Genomic DNA, 19929 nt, shown 5'->3' with positions numbered 1-19929 from the left:
TGATTGAGAGATCTCTGTGTATGTGAGTTTATGTGTAGCATATGTTTGTGTTCAGGAGAAGGAGAGGCCCCAATAGCAGTGAGTGTGTCCCTGTGTTACTCCCTTGAAAGTTAGGCTCTTTAAGAGCTGTTTAAAAGGGACGCCCCCTCTTTGTGCCCAGTGTTCTGCCTGGCGTATGGAAGCCCTTTTGTCCAATCCTTTCATCTGGCTTCACAATAGGCCAGGCCGTTTGAAACACAACAGCAGATGAACTGCACTGACAGTGTATTAAACTCTGATGAATTGCCAGTGCGAGGCATAGATCAGTGTCCTTCAACCTTTAGCACATACTGGGCCCAGGCCTTGTCTTGGTTAAATGGAACAGGTTGCTGGCTGTATGGCTGCTCTTTTCAAAAGGCCTGATTATATTCATGTTTTGTTGAAGCAGAAGCCTTTTTAAAATGTGTAAATCACTGCAGTTTAAAAGGAGCCTCTTTAGTCTCTCCCATTCAGGGAGTTGACATTGTGCATTCGTGGTTGAAAGTTGATAATGGGGATGGACATTTTGTGTGCATTTCGGTACAACTCTACATTTGATTTAGATATCTTAAGAAGACTAAGATCTACAGGATGAGCTATTTACATGCTAGACTGTGCAAAGGAATATGTATTTATGGTTTTTGTCGATTACAAATAAACTGCTAAATCCATCCACCTTTTATAATATAATTGAAATAATTCACTTGGTATATATTTGCAATTGCATGTATCTGATTAAAAGAGAGAGAGATAAAGAGACAGAGATAAAGAGAGAGAGAGAGTAAGAGTGTGTGTGTACTGTTGTAGTGGCATTCTTTATGGCCTCCCTCCAAGTGTCTAATAGGTTCACAAACATACTTGAGATGTCTGATGCTGCTGCTTGTGGCCCCTACCTCTGACCCCTTAATGACTTCTTCCCTCTGAAGAGGGCTTAGGGCAGCCTGTTGACACAGATCACAGCTTCAGCCACTTAAGAAGAAAAACAGGGACAGACCACTGAGCCTCCATACCGACTCTGGCTCTGGCTCCGGCTCCCACAGGGACTAGCTAGCTTCTCCACCACCACCACCACCACTTCTCACAGCAACAGGCAGATGAATCACAGCTGGCAGGACCACACAGTAAATTCATTTGGAGTATTCTGAGAATCATATATCGATTTGGTAATAGATGAATGGTGTTAGAATGAATGGAAGAGAATGGATATTCTAGTATGCACAACCTAGGGGTTGCTGAGAGAGAGTGCTTAGCTCTTACAGACGGTTTATCATAGAGGAGCAAACCTGAGGGGAAGTACCTCTCTTTCTCTCTCTCTCTCTCTCTCTCTCTCTCTCTCTCTCTCTCCTCTCTCTCTCTCTCTCTCTCTTTCTCGTTCTGTAGTTTGTCCTCTCCATCGTCCTCATCTGTGTTTTTCCCTCCAGGTGTGGTTCAGCAACAGAAGGGCCAGATGGCGCAAGCAGGCAGGAGCCAATCAGCTGGCTGCCTTCAACCACCTGTTACCTGGAGGCTTCCCGCCCACAGGGATGCCCAGCCTACCTACCTACCAGCTACCTGAGTCCTCATACCCCGGCACTACACTGTCACAGGGTAAGACCCGTACACACGCATGCACACACACATTCGCACACACTCACACACAAGCCTCCACATCTGCTTATTCCAGAGGCTATGTTTCAGGCTCAAATGTTTGTATATATGGTTGTGTTTTCATCTAATCTAGGTAGCACTTGAGCTACAAATATGTAAGGTATATCTGCTAGACATTTAGCAGAATATTATATCATATAGCAGTTATATGCTACATATAGGATTCATACAGGCAGTTGTTAAGCATACAGCCAAGTCTTTGTTACATGATGACAGGGAAACAGCCTAAGGTTTTGACGGAGTTTGCTACCAATTACATGAGCAGAATATTTCTAACCTACATAAAGCACATGAAAAAGAGTCACATGGTGTCTGAGGCACAAGCCACTAAAACATTACAATTTTAAATTCATTTTTGAGCATTTTTGTAATACAACATTTGTATCTCTTTTAGTGGTTAGTTTTGGGACATAAGTCTCTAAAGGCTGGGGTGTGTAAATAATTTTTCAGGGTTGTGAACAAGGCTGAACTTTATGTGTGCAGTGTATTTGGTTGTGGTTCTCTTGGCTCACATCCTCACTCAGTGTTGTTGTTATTGGTTCAGATGGCAGCAGTACGCTGCATCGGCCCCAGCCCCTGCCTCCGTCCTCAATGCACCAGGGAGGACTCTCTGACGGCAGCTCCGCCTACGGCCTCTCGTCCAATCGCCACAGCTTCTCCAGCTACTCAGACAGCTTCATGAGCCAATCAGCAGCCAGCAATCACATGAACCCCGTCAGCAATGGCCTCTCCCCACAGGTCAGTTCAAGGCCAAGGGCACGTCTCCCTATTTCTTCCGTATCACCTCTTTTGATGAATGAATGATCGAATTACATTTTCTTTGTCTATAAAATCGGCAGTTGGCAACCCTTCCCTTACTGGATTAATTGACACATAAACAAACATTACAATGATTCACAGTGATAATTCACATTGATAATTCTTCCGGTGTTCTGTGCAGTGTGAAAATAATGGGTGAAAAAAATCCATACATTTTAGTAGTTTAGGTTATCCAAGCAGTAACAATAATTGATGTGTACCATAAGCCATGGCCGTGGGAAGATGTTTTGGGTTGGGGTGCTGAGGAGTATTTATCTCCACTAATACAGGACTAATAAAGGCCCAGTTCACAAATTTTGTGGTATATTGTTATTTTCATAATTTTTTCACTTAAAATTGTATTTCTTTATTTTTATCAGGGGGTGTTGCAGCACCCTCAGCACCCTCACTTCCTGAGGCTTTGCTGTAAGCTACATAAAGTTAAATTTTTACAACAACAAAAAATCTGATATAGACATGGTATTACCATCTGACCATTTAAATGATTCAATGACCCAAGGTTTAAATGATGTATATAATTGCAATTTGCTGAACCAAAAGCAACTAATAAGTAATACTGTATGTCGATTCATGGTCTTTTCTTCTAGCTTCTAAAGCTCTGGGTTTTCATTGGCTCATGTAAATTGCTACAATTTTAAAACAATTGGATTAACATCAACAAATTAAAATTAATCTTGATAGAGGCACATCTGCTCCAAAACAGCAGTTTCCACTTTCCTGGGACACCAAAATCTTACTCAGAACATGAGAAACACATGTGAATGAAATAATTAGCTAAAGCTTAGAAATGTAGGCGCTTAATCTTCTTCAAGTAATTGTTTGGAGTTGGTATGTCTTAGTACTATGTTATTCCATTCATCTTGTACCACTGTTCTTCAGCTCCCAGCCTGGACTGGGTCTATCTGTAGCTACAGAGCTACAGTAGGCTTGTAGAGGAGGGGCTGTGAATATATGGGTGGCTGTGTAGGGCTACTCTGCTGCCCTCCATGGCCTCCTAACCCTCCCAGTCATGCTGCTTCCCCTTCCCTCCTCTCCTCTCCTCTCTGCTCGGCCCTCCACACACAGTGAAAACACTGTGGAGCATTAGGCAGAGTAATTAGATGCGCTGCTGTCCTAATTGGGGTTTGAATCAATAGGAGGCATTAGATTCCCCTCTAACCGAGCAATCCTCTTCTGTCATATAAAATGCAATTGCTTTGCCCCTGTGTGTGTGTGTGTGTGTGTGTGTGGGTGTGTGTGTGTGTGTGTGTGTGTGTGTGTGTGTGTGTGTGTGTGTGTGAGTGTGTGTGAGTGTGTGTGTGTGTGTGTGTTTGGTTTTAATATCCTTGTGGGGACCAGAAATCCTCACAAAGATAGTAAAACAAGGAACATTTGTGGGCACATTTCGCCAGTCCCCACAAGGAAAAAGGCAATTTTAGGCTTAGGGGTTATGTTTAGGGTTAGGAGTTAGGGTTAGGGTTAGGAGTTAGGTTAGCGGTTAGCGGTTAAGGTTAGGGTTAAAGTTTAGGGTTAGGGTTAGAGTTAGGGGTTAGTAAAAATAGGATTTTTAATGGGAACCAATTGTTTTGTCCCTAAAAGGATAGTAAAACAAACGTGTGTTTGGTGTGTTTCTGAAAAACTGGGGATTCCATGTTATCCTCTTTGGGCACCTCCATTAATAAGCATTTAAACCACTACTCTATGGAAGGGGTTGAGCCTTAAGTAGCACAGAATGGAAAAACATTTGTATTGATGTAAATCGTGTCTGAGAAGTGAATTATACACAATTACCCATCAATACTGGCCAGTCTTGCCCACCCTCACCAATAAGATGTGGTTAACAAGCAGAAAATAAGATTGAAATGGTGTGTAAAGAGTTGAAAATGAATTTCAATGCTGCATTTGTCCACAATTACCCCCTCGTTCAGACGTGTTTTATTAGGATTTTTTTCTTCTTCAAATATTTCTCAAAGCAGATTGGAAACATTCTTGGTATTACCCCTCTTTCTTCAGAGAATAAATAATTAAGGATTTTGGTGACAAAACAGAGATTTTCTCTCCTGCTGGAGCGTCGGAGGATAACATGGAGGCTCACAGCGTGTTTGATTGTTAATCATGGCACAGGGGCTTTAAGTGCTAATGCTCTCACTGCAGACCTGCAGAAAACACCAGGAACATGGAATGCTTTTTCCATTAATGGCTCTCCAGTACTTAATACGGGCTGACGATACAGCAGCTCTCTCCCTTTCTTCCTAGGCATTCCACTATGTGTTTGGATAATACATGTTTCCTGTTTAGCACTGGGGATTAGGACCTTGGATAATCGTAGAAACAGGATTTTCAATATTCAATTAGTCTATAAAGTGGGTCTGAATTTTTTTAAATATTGAACCAGAAGAAAATATTTTTTTGGTAGTTAATTTTAAGCTAAATGTGAGTTAATGTATTGTATTAGTTGTCATATTTGTGGTAAAGTAAATAGTATGTAGCAGTGATGTTTAAAACAGGAAAACATGTGGCTTTTCTATCACTCTTTCACTGTGGAGAGATGGATGTTCTCTGACAGAGGAATCAGAGTTCACACTCCCTCAATGTCCTGCTGCTGTAGTAGGTGCTCACACACATACACACACACATACACACACTCACTCACACACACACAAACAAACGCACCTACTACCACACACACATACAAACACACAACTCAGCCTGTCTAACTCTATCTATCTGTAGTTAAACAGATGTCGTGTCCAGTTCATTCAGGCAACTCATCTGGAATGTTAGAGATTTGTTGTTGACATAGATTTAGTTTGACATAGATTGAGACTGGGATTTTTATTAGGTTGTTTATATACTGTATGTTTTCACTATCCTGTCTTCCTCTCCTCTATGTAATGGAAAACTATACAAATAGACTCTCCATCGTGATGGAAATGAGAATTTTATATTGTGGTTTTTCAGACAGCATCTGTCCGGAAGAGATATGCCTGTGTGTTGGTATGTGTGAGCTATTTTCTCTAGTGTCTGGTATTGATGGGCTACCCGTTACTGGTAAAGATTGACAAAAATTCTGTGATTCCCAGTAAATGGGCTGCGGTGGCCAACTGCCAAGTTTATAATGGAATCCTGCTGCGTTCAGCATTGCCGACAGGTCCTCGCACCCATCCCAATCCCATAACCTTTCCCGACAGCGCACATTTTCCCATTACAGCCACTGGAAAAGCCATCCGCACATGCACTGGGGTTGTTGTCGTGTGGGATATAAATTTGGTTGGTTTGCGAGAGAGAGGCGCTAGCTATGTCAGGGGTGGGGAGGTGGGTTAAGCTGTGCTTGGCTGGGCTAGAGGTATGAGCACAGAGATGTTGTGTTGGTCCTGTTTCATCTAGTGTCACAGCAGGTGTTGGATAGAGGAAAGGCCAGGAGTATGAGGTGGAGGCAGGGAGCAGAAATATCAGCAGTGGCTGAAAACATTATTATTGCTTTTTTGATGGAGAAATATTTGTGTGTGTCAATCAACTGGCACTCTTTTGGTTTGAAGGCCTGATAGGATTTCTTTCACAACAAATATTTCCCAAACTAATTTCTGAAACATTATATTTTTGAAGTCTAAATGACCCTAAATGCCCACAATAGCTAGGTTTCCATCCAATTGGTGAATATTCTTAAATCATTTATATCTAAAAATCAGCATTTTCCCTCAAATTAAATTGTAGCAGATGAAAACTGTTCGTGATGACGAAGTGCACAAATAATACCTTTTGCGTTTAAATTCCCATGGATCTAATAAAAAATGCAAGTTAAATTGGTTTCCATCGCATTTTCAACTCACAACATTTTTTGCGTTATATAGCAAGTGTGTATACTCTTCTATTAGCACGTGCTCTCTAGCCAACAGCTCCATCTGCACACTGTTGGCTAGAGAGCACCTGATCAGATTATTATTATGGAAAAAAGGGCAAGATTATTTTTATTTGTCATCTACATTACTTGCATAAAACTGTTGGATGGAAACCTGGATAGTGACATATAAACAACTAGTTGTTTCAAGATAAATATCCAAATCTGTGCTTTTGTCTCCGTAACCAAGTTTTCCATGCTGTGACGAAAGCTTCTGTTGGGATTCCTTTTACAGTGCCTTAATTACCAGGAAGTCATTGGGCAAATAGTTAAGGCATGCGATTGAAGAACTTATTAACAACAATTTAGCTCGACACATGCCCTTCTCTCTGCTCTCCATTCCTTAAAAACGAAATTACTTAGAGCACAATAAATACAATTGTACATTTGTCCTAATAAAATGTAGCCTTGCATTTGTTCTAATTGTTCCAAGTTCGAACTGTTTATCTGTTCCACATTTTAAGCACAGGTAGTTGCATTGTATTTACAGAGCCTGCTGTACCTGGTTATGGCATGGTGAAACAGCAGCACTGTAAAAGGAAACATATCCAAAGCTGAGGTGGTCTACATCCTCCCCAGAAACAATGTCAGGTCATATACAACTCTATGGCCACTATCTTCAAATAAGCCTTTGAAGCCCTAGTTATTCTTGGGAGATGTGTTCTTTGGCAGCCGTTTTGGCTAAATTCCTCTTTATTGCATGACAGGGACACCTGCTGGGAGAGGGGAGAAAACAACTGCTGCTCATGAGGCTCCAGCAGTACCAAGAGCTAGAGTTAGAGTTTGTGTTCAAACCTTACAAGGGAAGAAGCCCTCTGTAATGAAATACAAACATTGCAATGTTTTTAGACAAATCCCAGGGATATTGAAGTTGAGGATAACATACAGAGGGACACGATGCATTGTCTCAGAGTGAAATAACATAAATCCATGTAGGAAAATACTGCTACAAGTCAGTCTATCACCCACACTCAGGTGTACTGGGCTGTTGATCACAGCACATCTTAAAACCACATTTCTGTACCTCCAACAATTATTACTGTGAATAAATGATGAATAGACATATTGGACCTTTTTGATTAAACCTGCAATGGATCAAACAGGTCCACACACAAGAGGACTGATTAGGGCAAAGGAAAACTATTAAACATGACATAAAATTCAAGGCTTCTATGTGTTAGGAAGGAGTCTGAGCAATAGCTTGAAAAAAATAACCTACAGTACCAGTCAAAGTTTTGGACACACCTACTCATTCCAGGGTTTTTCTTTATTTTACTATTTTCTACATTGTAGAATAATAGTGAAGACATCAGAACTATGAAATAGCACATATGGAATCATGTAGTAACCAAAAAAGTGTTAAACAAATCTAAATATATTTTATATTTGAGATTCTTCAAAGTAGCCACCTTTTGCCTTGATAACAGCTTTGCACATTCTTGGCATTCTCTCAACCAGCTTCACCTGGAATGCTTATCCAACAGTCTTCAAGGAGTTCCCACATATGCTGAGCACTTGTTGGCTGATTTTCCTTCATTCTGCGGCCCAACTCATCCCAAACCATCTCACTTGGGTTGAGGTTGGGTGATTGTGGGGCCAGGTCATCTGATGCAGCACTCCATCGCTCTCCTTTTTGGTCAAATAGCCCTTACACAGCCTGAAGGTGTGTTGGGTCAATGTCCTGTTGAAAAACAAATAATAGTCCCACTAAGCGCAAACCAGATGGGATGGCATATTGTTGCCGAATGCTGTTAAGTCTGCCTTGAATTCTAAATAAATCACTGACAGTGTCACCAGCAAAGCTCCCCGACACTATCACACCTCCTCCGCCCTGCTTCACGGTGGGAACCACACATGCGGAGATCATCCGTTCACTCTGCGTCTCACAAAGACACAGAGGTAGGAACCAGAAATCCCAAATTTGGACTCAGTTAATGTTGAGATGTGTGTGTTACTTGGGCTGCAATTTCTGAGACTGGTATGAACTTATCCTCTGCAGCAGAGTTAACTCTGGGCCTTTCTTTCCTGTCGTGGTTCTCATGAGAGCCAGTTTCATCATAGCGCTTGATGGTTTTTGCGACTACACTTGAAGAAACTTTCAAAGTTCTTGACATTTTCCATATTGACTGACCTTCATGAAGTAATGATGGACTGTCATTTCTCTTTGCTTATTTGAGCTGTTCTTGCCATAATATGGATGTGGTTTTTCTGTATACCACCCCTACCTTGTCACAACACAACTGATTGGGTCAAACACATTAAGAAGGAAAGAAATTGCACAAATTAACTTTTAAGAAGGCACACCTGTTAACTGAAATGCATTCCAAGTGACTACCTCATGAAGCTGGTTGAGAGAATGCCAAGCGTGTGCAAAGTTGTCATCAAGGCAATGGGTGGCTACTTTGAGGAATCTCAAATATAAAATATATTTTGATTTGTTTAAACTCTTTTTGGTTACTACATAACATATATGTTATTTCATAGTTTTGATGTCTTCACTATTAATCTACAATGTAGAAAATAGAAAATAAGAAAAACCTTGGAATGAGTAGGCGTGTCCAAACTTTTGACTGGTGCTGGATGTTGGATAATAAATCATGGTAGTAAGTTAGCTCTCCATTTTTCTCTGTCCTGGAAGGGATGTGTGTTTTGGAGTGCGAGGGACCATGGATGCCATGTGTTAGGAGAGCCTGTGGTGCTGTGGAAGTGGGCTGGGCCTACACACACACACACACACACACACACACACACACACACACACACACACACACACACACACACACACACACACACACACACACACACACACACACACACACACACACACACACACACACACACACACACACACAGGGGATCAGAGACAGGCAGAGCTGCTCTCACCCCTGCCTCCCTTTGATCCTTGTCCCCAGGCCTGCCTGGCTACCCGCGCTGCTCTGCACCGCACCACGCACGCTGACACCACGCTATGCTCGCCTCGCTAGCGACTCCCCACAACTGTCTGACATAGATAAGCCAGGGGAGACTCCAAACTGCCGCTGCCGCTCTTCTCTTCCATTAGCGAGCACTGACGCTTCTTTAAAAAACGGGATGAATTCTATTTAAGACACCAACACTAGTCGTTGCCAAAAAGAGGGAGAGAGAGGGAGAGGGAAAATATAGGAACAATCTAGAGGCTCTGGCTCTATTCCTCCCCCCTCTCTGACTTCTAACAACACATCCTGCACCTGAATACCAATGAGAGAGGGAGATTCATGTAGTCCCCCACATTATTAAAAGTTGGGCATTAAGCCTCACACCGGGCACCATGTCAGCTGGCAAGCTCTACTGACAACTAATCAAAGGGGATGAACACATAGCCTGCATTCATAGCTCAGCTTCTCGCAGAGCAAGAGGGGGAATACATAGACGTTAATTAGAACTTCCATTAAAACAAATACTGTTTCAATTTGGCAAGTATAAAAAAATATATAAGTGGCTTTCAAAAAAAATACAACAAATAAGACCTGCTCTTGGCAGCTGCCAAGAAAATCAAGGGAGTGTAAATCATATCCACTGGCTATATGTTTCTGCATAGATTATTAGGGCTTGCTGCCTGTTTAACACTTCTGAACTCAGAGGAAAGGATTGCTGGTGTCACAAACATACCCACATTGGCAATATGGGGCTTTTGACTATATGTATCTAATTTAAATAGCATTTTTATTGTCTGCCAAGATTGAATAGGGTTTTAGGTGCCTTTAGTGTGAGTATGTTAAATGATGCAAGGGCAAAAGTTTTTACTAAACAGGCTTTAGATTTCTTAACCAGTTAGTGGGCTCTCTGTGGTTGGTTCCATGCCTGTGTTCTCTATAGCTCAACCTCTAACCCCACTAGAACAGCTAAGTTAAACCAATACGCTCTTTGCCTTCTTGTTTAACATAAATATCTCTGGATGTGGTTTTTATCTATTTTTCACCTACCAAACTGTCCCCCTTCTTTTTTTTGTTGCAACTCCTGCTAATAGGTCTCTCTCTCTCGCTCTCTCTCGCTCTCTGGCTGTCTCTCTCCCTCACTCTCTCTTTCTCTCCGTCACTCTCTCTCCCCCTGGTGAGGCAGCTCTACTCCCCACGCCCAGATGAAAGGCTATGGCGACAATAAAAATGCTATTTAAATGCAATGGTGTTTGTGTGCGGGTAAAAGATATTTCCTGCAGAAAGTGAGCTGCTGCATCCTGATAAATAGTAAATATAAGGGAATGCGATTTACATTTATCTTGCAGAGGCAGCCAATATACATTTCAGTAAATCCTAGAAGATTTAAGTAGGAAATGACTGAGACTGATTCACATGCTGTGTGTCCCACGCAGACAAAATGCCTATAAGATTGAGAATGGTATTGCCTTTATTAAAGTATAGGCACATACATCAATCCTATCTTGAATACCAATTACACACAGGCGTACACTGTGAAACATGCTCAAGACGTTTTTATTCCATAGATTTGTTGCATTATTTTCCATCGCTTGACAATGTTTTTTGCTTCCTCTACTTATTATTATGATTATTATGATTATCATTATTATTATCGGCATCATCATCATCATCAATATTTTATTTGTTATTATAATTATTATTATTATTTATTATTAGTATTATGCAGTCTCATACCTTCCATTTGTTGGGGCAGGAAAGGAGGCAGGTGAAGTGTGTGGTGTGTGAGGCATGCGCAGTGTGACCTCTGTGGGAGGGGTCAGGGGTGGCAGAGTCGCAGCAGGGCAGGGCTGCAGTCAACCTGCCCTGCTAGCTGTCCGTCTGGAGGTTTGGGATGTTGTCTGGCTGCATGTGTTTCCTGTTAGTTCCAGATGCCACTCTGACAGGTGCATGGACGTGATTAATACCTCTCTGGTCATCTCTCTCTCTCTCTCTCTCCCTTCCTCTCTTTCTCTTTCTTCCTCTCTCTCTTTCTGAGTCCTTCATTGGCACACTATCCCTGTTGCTCCCCTCCCCCTCCCCCTCCCCTCCCCTCCCCCTCCCCTCCCCTCCCCCTCCCCCAGTCTAACCCTATGGTGCACAGTGGAGAGATAGACCTAATCCAACACACCACCCACATATCTCAGCTTCCCACCAAAGTGAAATGGAGCCCAGTATTGCTCAGTGTTATATTTTACAGCATCTTTAGAACATTGTTCTGATAACCTTGGACATTAAAGCATATTCTTTTCAAGCTAAAAACAAAAATATAATTTTGTTACTTAAGATATGTCTGTAATCATGACATAGAATGTTTCTCTCTCTCTCTATCTCTCGCTCACTCTCTCTCTTTCTCTCTCTCACTCACTCTCTCACTCGCTCTCTCTCTCGCTCTTCCTCTCCCTCTCTTTCTCCCTTGCTCTCTCTTCCTCTTTCTCGTGGGTCAGTAAAATGAGAATGTGTGATGTGGTTTGGTCCCCAGCTGGTTGTCTGGAGCTGCAGCCCACTCCTCTCAGTCTCCAGCTGAGAGCTATTTCACTATTTATTTACATGTAATTATGGCTATGAGGTGCAAACATTAACACTGTCAAGAACAATTTGACCTGACATTTTTCACTAGGCCTGGCCCCTGCTGTTTTTAGCAAACAAACCCCCCCCAGCTCCCTCCGACTTCCCCGCTCCCCGATACGCCTCTCTGTCCTCTCCGAGCTGCACCCTCCCTCATACACACAGCCCTGCCTCACTGAAACCACTTTGCTGGAATCAGAAAATCTGCCGTTTAATTTGGCAGAGACGGTGGTGCGAGGTGAGGAGAGTTGCTGTGTGTGTGTGTGTGTGTGTGTGTGTGTGTGTGCGTGTGCGTGTGTGTGTTTGCGTATTGGAGGGGGTTGCTCTTGTTCCTGGTGGCTGAATCCATCCCACAGTAACTCAAGCATATCACTAGCAGAGAATAGAGGATTGCTCCCCACACGTTCTCCAATTGCAGCCCAATAGACGGCATATTAACCTCTGTTTAGTGAGGGGCCCTGCACGCACTGTTGGATGTTTAGGAGGGAGGGAGACCTTTCTCTGGCTAGTAGCAGGCAGCTGTGCTCCATTGAACACAGGGTTAGAGAAGACGGGTGGGGGCCGGGGAAGGAGTCAGGGAAGAAAATGCATTTTGTCAAAACTATTATTCTCCAATTACATTTTATGAAACATTTCGGAATTAGTATTTTTTTAAGATCATGTGGAATTTCATTTGATATTGTGTGTGTTTAGGTCTCGAGTTTAGCTGTTAGATAAAATAGTGCAGCTCAGTGTTTGTGGGGAGAGGTGTTAGAGAGCAGAGTTGAGAGACTGGGGGACACTGTGGTAGTATGGCTAACATGTTGTGAGAAGTGACAGCTTGTTCCAATGCCCGCTAATCGTCCTCATCTGTGCCTAGCTTGTCAATGCCCAGATTCTGTCAGTGCCAATCAGGCACTTAATTGAACACAATTAACCCCCCCCTCCACCTGTACAACCCACAACCCACATGCTTCAAAAACCTATTTCTCTCTCTGCAGTTCCCATCCTCCCTCTCACCCTCTCTTCATCCTGTCTCTGTCTCTCCTCGTCCCATAGCATTGGTGGCGGAAGACACTTTTCACTTTTGATTAACGTGCTGCGGCCAATTAATGCACTGACTCATAGGCCAGGGCCCGTCATCTGCTGCCTGCCACCCTCACGTCAGTCTGCGGCGTGGCCCCACACAGCTCCCCTACCACTGCCATCACCTCCACCGTGACCAAAACGCTCTAATTCAATTTATGCAATCGCTGTTATTTTTAAATAGTCATTATGTCTGCTCAGATGAGGGGCCTTAGTGCCCGCTGGGCTGTTCCTCTCATGTGAGAAGGAGGGCTGAGGGGAGGGTGGGTGGACTTGGGGTTGCACTGCTCCATTGACTCTTTAGAAAAACTCCTTCATCTTTTCTTTTTTAATTCTCTTTCCTAGTTGTTTTCAAAATGAAGAAATTGATGCTGTTGTTTATTTGATTTGTGCATAATAATTTTACCCTGCATTCTTCAATGTACAGTATCAGTAAAATGTTTCCACTAGATTTTGAGTAATATGTGCATCACATGTTTTTTTATCAGTTCTCAGAAATAATTTGTAAATATTCAATATTTTATATGGAATATTGCACCCAATTTTAGCCGTTGCGCAAGTTTGAATTATTTCCAATCAACCAAGAAATACCATTCAGTGTACTCATACTTCTTAACTTATAGGTCAGTAAATTCAACATTTACTCTCTGTAATCACACCCCAGGACTGACATTGAAAAAAACCATCTACCCAAATTTGGTGTCATCGTCATCCCTGATCTTAAGTCATTCCCAGCTGAGGTGTGTGTATCAGCCAGGCAGATCTGCCAAGGTGCGCGATGTTATTCTGCGCCGCTCAGATAACTTCCAGACATTTGGAGTGCTTATTTTCTCCTCTCTGCCCCAGTGACCTCTACCGAACTTAAAGGTATGTCTTGGGGGCATTTGATTTGGGCAGAACGGGAGCTATCGGTGACAGGGGAGCTAATCCAGTCTTGCGCAGATTAAGAGAAGTGTTTGTGGAGTGGGGTGTGTTGGCGAGGGCGCTGGCGCCGAGAATGGAACACAGGGCTGTCCTATCAGCTCTCCAGGCAGGCTGGCCCTCAGGCCAACTCAGTCCTACAGGAGTCTTTGTACTTCCCAAAGCCTCTCTCTCACACTCTCACTCTCTCTTTCTCTCTTCTCTCTTCTCTCTCCTCTTTCCTTCCCCCTCTCTTTATATCTATATACTCTCTTTTTTATTTTCCTTATGCTGTATCACTTTCTTTCAGATGCAAAAACTTTGTCTCTGAAATATTTTTGTGAACATGAAAAAAAGTATAGTGAACATTTCCATCACTAGTGCGTGTCACTGGGTGAGCAGTGAGGTGCACGCTGACCTGATGTGGTCATTCAAGGATTAAGATGAGCATAGCACATTACATGACCATATATAGTGAAAATAAAGGTTAATAAACAACATTGTGACGTAAGGCATCTCTTTGAAAATGTGGCTTGAATATGTCACTGTAGGGAATTTAGCGAGTATTGTATGTAAGAAAATGATGCACTTTTTTCCATTTTTGAAAATATTGCCTTCCGCTTTCTCAGTCAGTCAACTTCCTCACAGTAAGTCAAGTTATTTTATTCAGGAAGCAAATCCAACAAAGAGCAAAGGCTCGTCAAACATTTAAGTAGACAAAAAAATATAATTTGACTGTTAAGGAAATTAGCAGGGTATAAAAGAATGTATTTTTGTGTTGCAAATGCTCAATTTATTTTTCTGAAAGGATTGACATTGTATCAACTTACAGTCCCCTGTTCACTCTGCCGCAGGGCTGGAGGGCTCAGAAGTTGAGAGAATTAATTAGTTTTTTATTATTATTTATAAAGTAATCTATCTGTATAGAGAGAGGCAGGGGACGCCCTGGAGCAGTGTCCTTTAAACTGGTCCTGGCTCACATTATCTCCTCCAACAGCCCTAGCACAAAGTCAAACAACAAACGAACACTGAGGACGCTGTACGGAGAGACAGAGGGAGAGGGAGGAAGGGGTGTAGTGGAGGACTGTTCTGAAAGGGAGTGAGGGTGTTAAGTGTGTATTGAGTGGTGTTGTTCTGGAGCAGAGCAGGTCTAAAGGCCTGTTGAGGGTGTGTTTTACACCCTGCAGCTGATACTCAGCATCAGCCATATCTCTACCCACATCAGATAATAGGGGGAAGTGGTGAAATGGCATTGATTTTTATTTAGCTGTGTGAAAGCAGTAGGACATTACAGATAGCTAATATGAACCCAGGCTCAATCGAGGAGCTTACCTTTCCCCCCTCCAGCATCAGTTAACCAAAACCTTCAGAACCATTTTAGGAAGGGCATCTCAAGGATACAACCGTCCAGACAATACTTTCTTTTTTACAAACTTTTTTGCAATCTTGGGGAAAAAATGAAATTATAACATTGTCCATGAAAAGTGGCCATCTCTGTTGAGGAACTGGTGAAATCTATGAATAGTAATTAGGCTCAATTTAGCACAGCCCCTGATTGCTGGCCGTTTTATTATTTCATGTTTAAATAAGGAAGCGATGTAATCAAGCTTCAATTAACTGATGACTATATCTGGCACCACCCCCTCCAGCTGTCTCCCTGGACCCCCAACTAGCACTTCCTCACACCCAGTCACATGACCAGCACAGCACAGTACACCACAACACAGCCCAGCACAGCACAGCACAGTACAGCACAGCCCAGCACAGCAGGGTATAGGAGGTTCCACACTGAGAAGGAGTCTGTTTTCCAGCTCCAGTCCACATGGGAGAGAGCGTCCCATGTGTCCTGCATGCAGAGAGCCATAAATCTCCCTCTTATGGATACATGTCACATGTTCTGTCTGAATAAGTTGTGTGGCTGGTGGATGGTGGGGGTTTCCATCCTGATAGAATTAACATGAGGAAATCACTAACCAGCCTTTATGTCTCTGATGTGCCTCAAGTGCTTCATATTTCCTCAGAGACAGTTTTTGCAGAATAGGATTAATTTGTGGAATAAGATACATTTTCCCTATCCGGTGTGTGTGTCTGGCTGTATTGCTGAGCAGTGGGGCTGCGTATGTATGCGGTGAAGAGGTTCTACAGTATAAAGGTTGCTTGGATGTCCACTCTGGAGATTGACTGGAGCCCTGTCCTTCTGTAGGATATTTTGCACCACAGCATCGGCTCTGTGAACTGTGTTTAAACCTTTTGTGTGTGTGTGTGTGTGTGTGTGTGTGTGTGTGTGTGTGTGTGTGTGTGTGTGTGTGTGTGTGTGTGTGTGTGTGTGTGTGTGTGTGTGTGTGTGTGTGTGTGTGTTTAACCACCTCCATGATGGGCTAATTGGTTTAGCAGCCAAAGCGCCAAAGGCCAGCCCAGCGTAACGAGACACAACGTGAACCTGATGTTGGGGAGGAAGCATGTGTGGGACCATTCTCCCCCATTCACAATCTCCCCGGCCCTTTCTAGTTTTATAAAAGGGACATTATAGTCCAATTCTAACATTTCAGTTTAGGCCAGAAGCTCAGTAGAAACCTCCATCTGCATTGTGGCGATGGTCTGTGCCTCCAGTCTAATGGAGATAATCATATCCATACCACAAGTGTATTATCTGTTAACTTATCTCCCTCACTAGCTTTAAGCACCAGCTGTCAGAGCAGCTCACAGATCTCTGCACCTGTACATAGCCCATCTTTAATTTAGCCCAAACTACTACCTCTTCCCCTACTGTATTTATTTATTTTATTTATTTTGCTCCTTTGCACCATATTATTTATATTTGAACTTTAATCTTTCTTCAAACTACAAATCTACCATTCCAGTGTTTTTCTTGCTATACTTTATTTACTTTGCCACCATGGCATTTTTTTGCCTTTACCTCCATTATCTCACATCATTTGCTCACATTGTATATAGTCTTATTTTTTTCTACTGTATCATTGATTGTATGTTGTTTTACTCCATGTGTAACTCTGTGTTTTTGTATGTTGTCGAACTGCTTTGCTTTATCTTGGCCAGGTCGCAATTGTAAATGAGAACTTGTTCTCAACTTGCCTACCTGGTTAAATAAAGGTGAAATAAATAAAATAAAAAATAAAAAACTCATCATTGTATATTAGATGAGATTACAGAGTATTGAAATAAATGCACTCATGCTGTATAAATAACACTCCTAATACTTACCCTAGCCATAACCCTAACTCATACTAGCAGTAGGCCCTTCAGTGAGGCTAGTGGAGACTATTTCTGTGGGGATCTGATCTAAGAGGATCGTTTACTACTTCCAACTTCATTACTATTCATGAGATGGCTAGGCTAGGGGCTGGGGATTAGGGAGTCCCTCAGTGCTTGTTGTGATGTAGGCCTCAGGCCTCCTCCAGCCCCCAGGCTCTGGGACATACAGGGCCTGTCTGTCAGTGGCTCTATTATCACCCTAAGACCCTTCTGTCCCCACAGTGTCCCCATACTGTCACCATACTGTCCCCACACTGTCCCCACACTGTCCCCACACTGTCCCCATACTGTCCCCACACTGTCCCCACACTGTCCCCATACTGTCCCCACACTGTCCCCATACTGTCCCCACACTGTCCCCATACTGTCCCCACACTGTCCCCACACTGTCCCCATACTGTCCCCACACTGTCCCCACACTGTCCCTGCATTTAACGCTGAACTCACTGGCAACACTAATAGAACAGTCTTTCTGTTTCTTCCCCTCTCTCACCCCATCTCCCTCCCTCACCCCATCTCCCTCCCTCACCCCATCTCCCTCCCTCACCCCATCTCCCTCCCTCACCCCATCTCCCTCCCTCCCTCCCTCACCCCATCTCCCTCTCTCACCCCATCTCCCTCCCTCACCCCATCTCCCTCTCTCACCCCATCTCCCTCCCTCACCCCATCTCCCTCCCTCACCCCATCTCCCTCCCTCCCTCCCTCACCCCATCTCCCTCTCTCACCCCATCTCCCTCCCTCACCCCATCTCCCTCTCTCACCCCATCTCCCTCTCTCACCCCATCTCCCTCCCTCACCCCATCTCCCTCCCTCACCCCATCTCCCTCCCTCACCCCATCTCCCTCTCTCACCCCATCTCCCTCTCTCACCCATCTCCCTCTCTCACCCCATCTCCCTCTCTCACCCCATCTCCCTCTCTCACCCCATCTCCCTCTCTCACCCCATCTCCCTCCCTCACCCCATCTCCCTCCCTCACCCCATCTCCCTCTCTCACCCCATCTCCCTCTCTCACCCCATCTCCCTCTCTCACCCCATCTCCCTCTCTCACCCATCTCCCTCTCTCACCCATCTCCCTCTCTCACCCCATCTCCCTCTCTCACCCCATCTCCCTCTCTCACCCATCTCCCTCTCTCACCCCATCTCCCTCTCTCACCCATCTCCCTCTCTCACCCCATCTCCCTCTCTCACCCCATCTCCCTCTCTCACCCCATCTCCCTCTCTCACCCCATCTCCCTCTCTCACCCATCTCCCTCTCTCACCCCATCTCCCTCTCTCACCCCATCTCCCTCTCTCACCCCATCTCCCTCTCTCACCCCATCTCCCTCTCTCACCCCATCTACCTCTCTCACCCCATCTCCCTCTCTCACCCATCTCCCTCTCTCACCCCATCTCCCTCTCTCACCCCATCTCCCTCTCTCACCCCATCTCCCTCTCTCACCCCATCTCCCTCTCTCACCCCATCTCCCTCTCTCACCCCATCTCCCTACATCTACATCCCCATCCCTCGCCACTTTCCTTTTTTTCCCTTTTTTTGTTGGTCCATGTTTCAACGTTAAAAGCCAGTTTTTTAAGATGCCTCTGTACAACTCAATAGTGCAGTCACTCAATCTCATCCATGTGTTATTTAGGACCTCAGCCTTTCTAACTCCCCCTCTGTCTCCCCTCTCCCCTCCCCAGGTGATGAGCATCCTGAGTAACCCCAACGCGGTGCCCTCCCAGTCCCAGCATGACTTCTCCATCTCCCCCCTCCATGGCAGCCTGGAGTCCTCCAACCCCATCTCAGCCAGCTGCAGCCAGCGCTCTGACTCCATCAAGGGGGTGGACAGCCTGGCTTCCTCCCAGTCCTACTGCCCCCCCACCTACAGCGCCACCAGCTACAGTGTGGACCCCGTCACCGCCGGATACCAGTACAGCCAGTATGGACAGAGTAAGTACTGCATCTGCGTTTATGTGTGAATGTGAGAAAGTGAGTGTGTGTGTTTGTATATGAGTGGATGTCTTTTGCCTTTCCCATCTGACCTCCTTCCAAGTCTCCTGCATGTCTTCCATCTCATATTACATGGGACCAGTGGTAGTTAGAGGAAATGGTGCTGCCACCACCACCTCCCAGGCCGGGCTGCCCCTTGACCTTTGACTCCTGGTCTGTCAGAGCAGACACGTGCTCCTGATAAAGGCCTCTGATTCCCATTCGGTGCTGCCTAGCTTAGTCACACTATGCTCTACTCTGCTTGGCTGGGAATGAGGAGAGGGCCACTTCAAAGGCACTAACACACCCTGAGGGGCCACACTGTCCTCTTAGCCACCCCTTTCTCTCTCTTTCTATCTCACACACACACACACACAAACACACACACACACACACCTCGGGGCAGGAAACAGGCTGATCTATTAGATTAGCATAATTATTGACTGATGCTGTCACAACCCTTCATAAGGGGTAAACTGTAGCACACTTCCCCAGCCAGCCTCCTTTGGTCCCATGTGTATACCTGTGCGTGTTTGTTTATGTGTGTGTGTGTGTGTGTGACAGTAGTGTTATCTGCAGCCAGCTTGCAGAGCAGAGAGACTGATGGCCGTGTGGATGTGATCTGATCTGTGGTTAATTAAGACAGTGATTGAGCACAGTGGCTGGCTAATGAATGGAGGAGAGAAGAGAGAGCTGCTGTCTACTGATGAAAATGATCGGGGAAGGGAAGTGTGGAGGGCATGAAATCAGAGATGCCAAGTGTAATGAAGACTGGCATACACAATACACCCTGGGACCATGCTGAGTGACAGCATGGAGACACTATGAGGTGGCACATGCCCGTG

General features: G+C 44.4%; 1 protein-coding gene across 8 annotated transcripts in view; it reads left to right on the top strand.

Annotated features, from left to right (window-relative positions):
- LOC115207741 (paired box protein Pax-7) overlaps nt 1-19929 on the top strand; it is a 59413-nt gene that overhangs the window by 38557 nt on the left and 927 nt on the right. For all 8 annotated transcript variants that reach the window (XM_029775191.1, XM_029775190.1, XM_029775187.1 and 5 more), the window contains exons 6-8: nt 1440-1605; nt 2210-2403; nt 18796-19045. In XM_029775191.1, the coding sequence (XP_029631051.1) occupies nt 1440-1605; nt 2210-2403; nt 18796-19045 (610 nt within the window). The remainder of the gene's footprint in view (nt 1-1439; nt 1606-2209; nt 2404-18795; nt 19046-19929) is intronic.

Source organism: Salmo trutta, chromosome 14 (genome assembly GCF_901001165.1).
Source record: "Salmo trutta chromosome 14, fSalTru1.1, whole genome shotgun sequence".
Classification (NCBI taxonomy): Eukaryota; Metazoa; Chordata; class Actinopteri; order Salmoniformes; family Salmonidae; genus Salmo; species Salmo trutta.
Note: the sequence above shows the minus strand (reverse complement) of the source record. Positions and strands in the feature narration are given on the sequence as shown.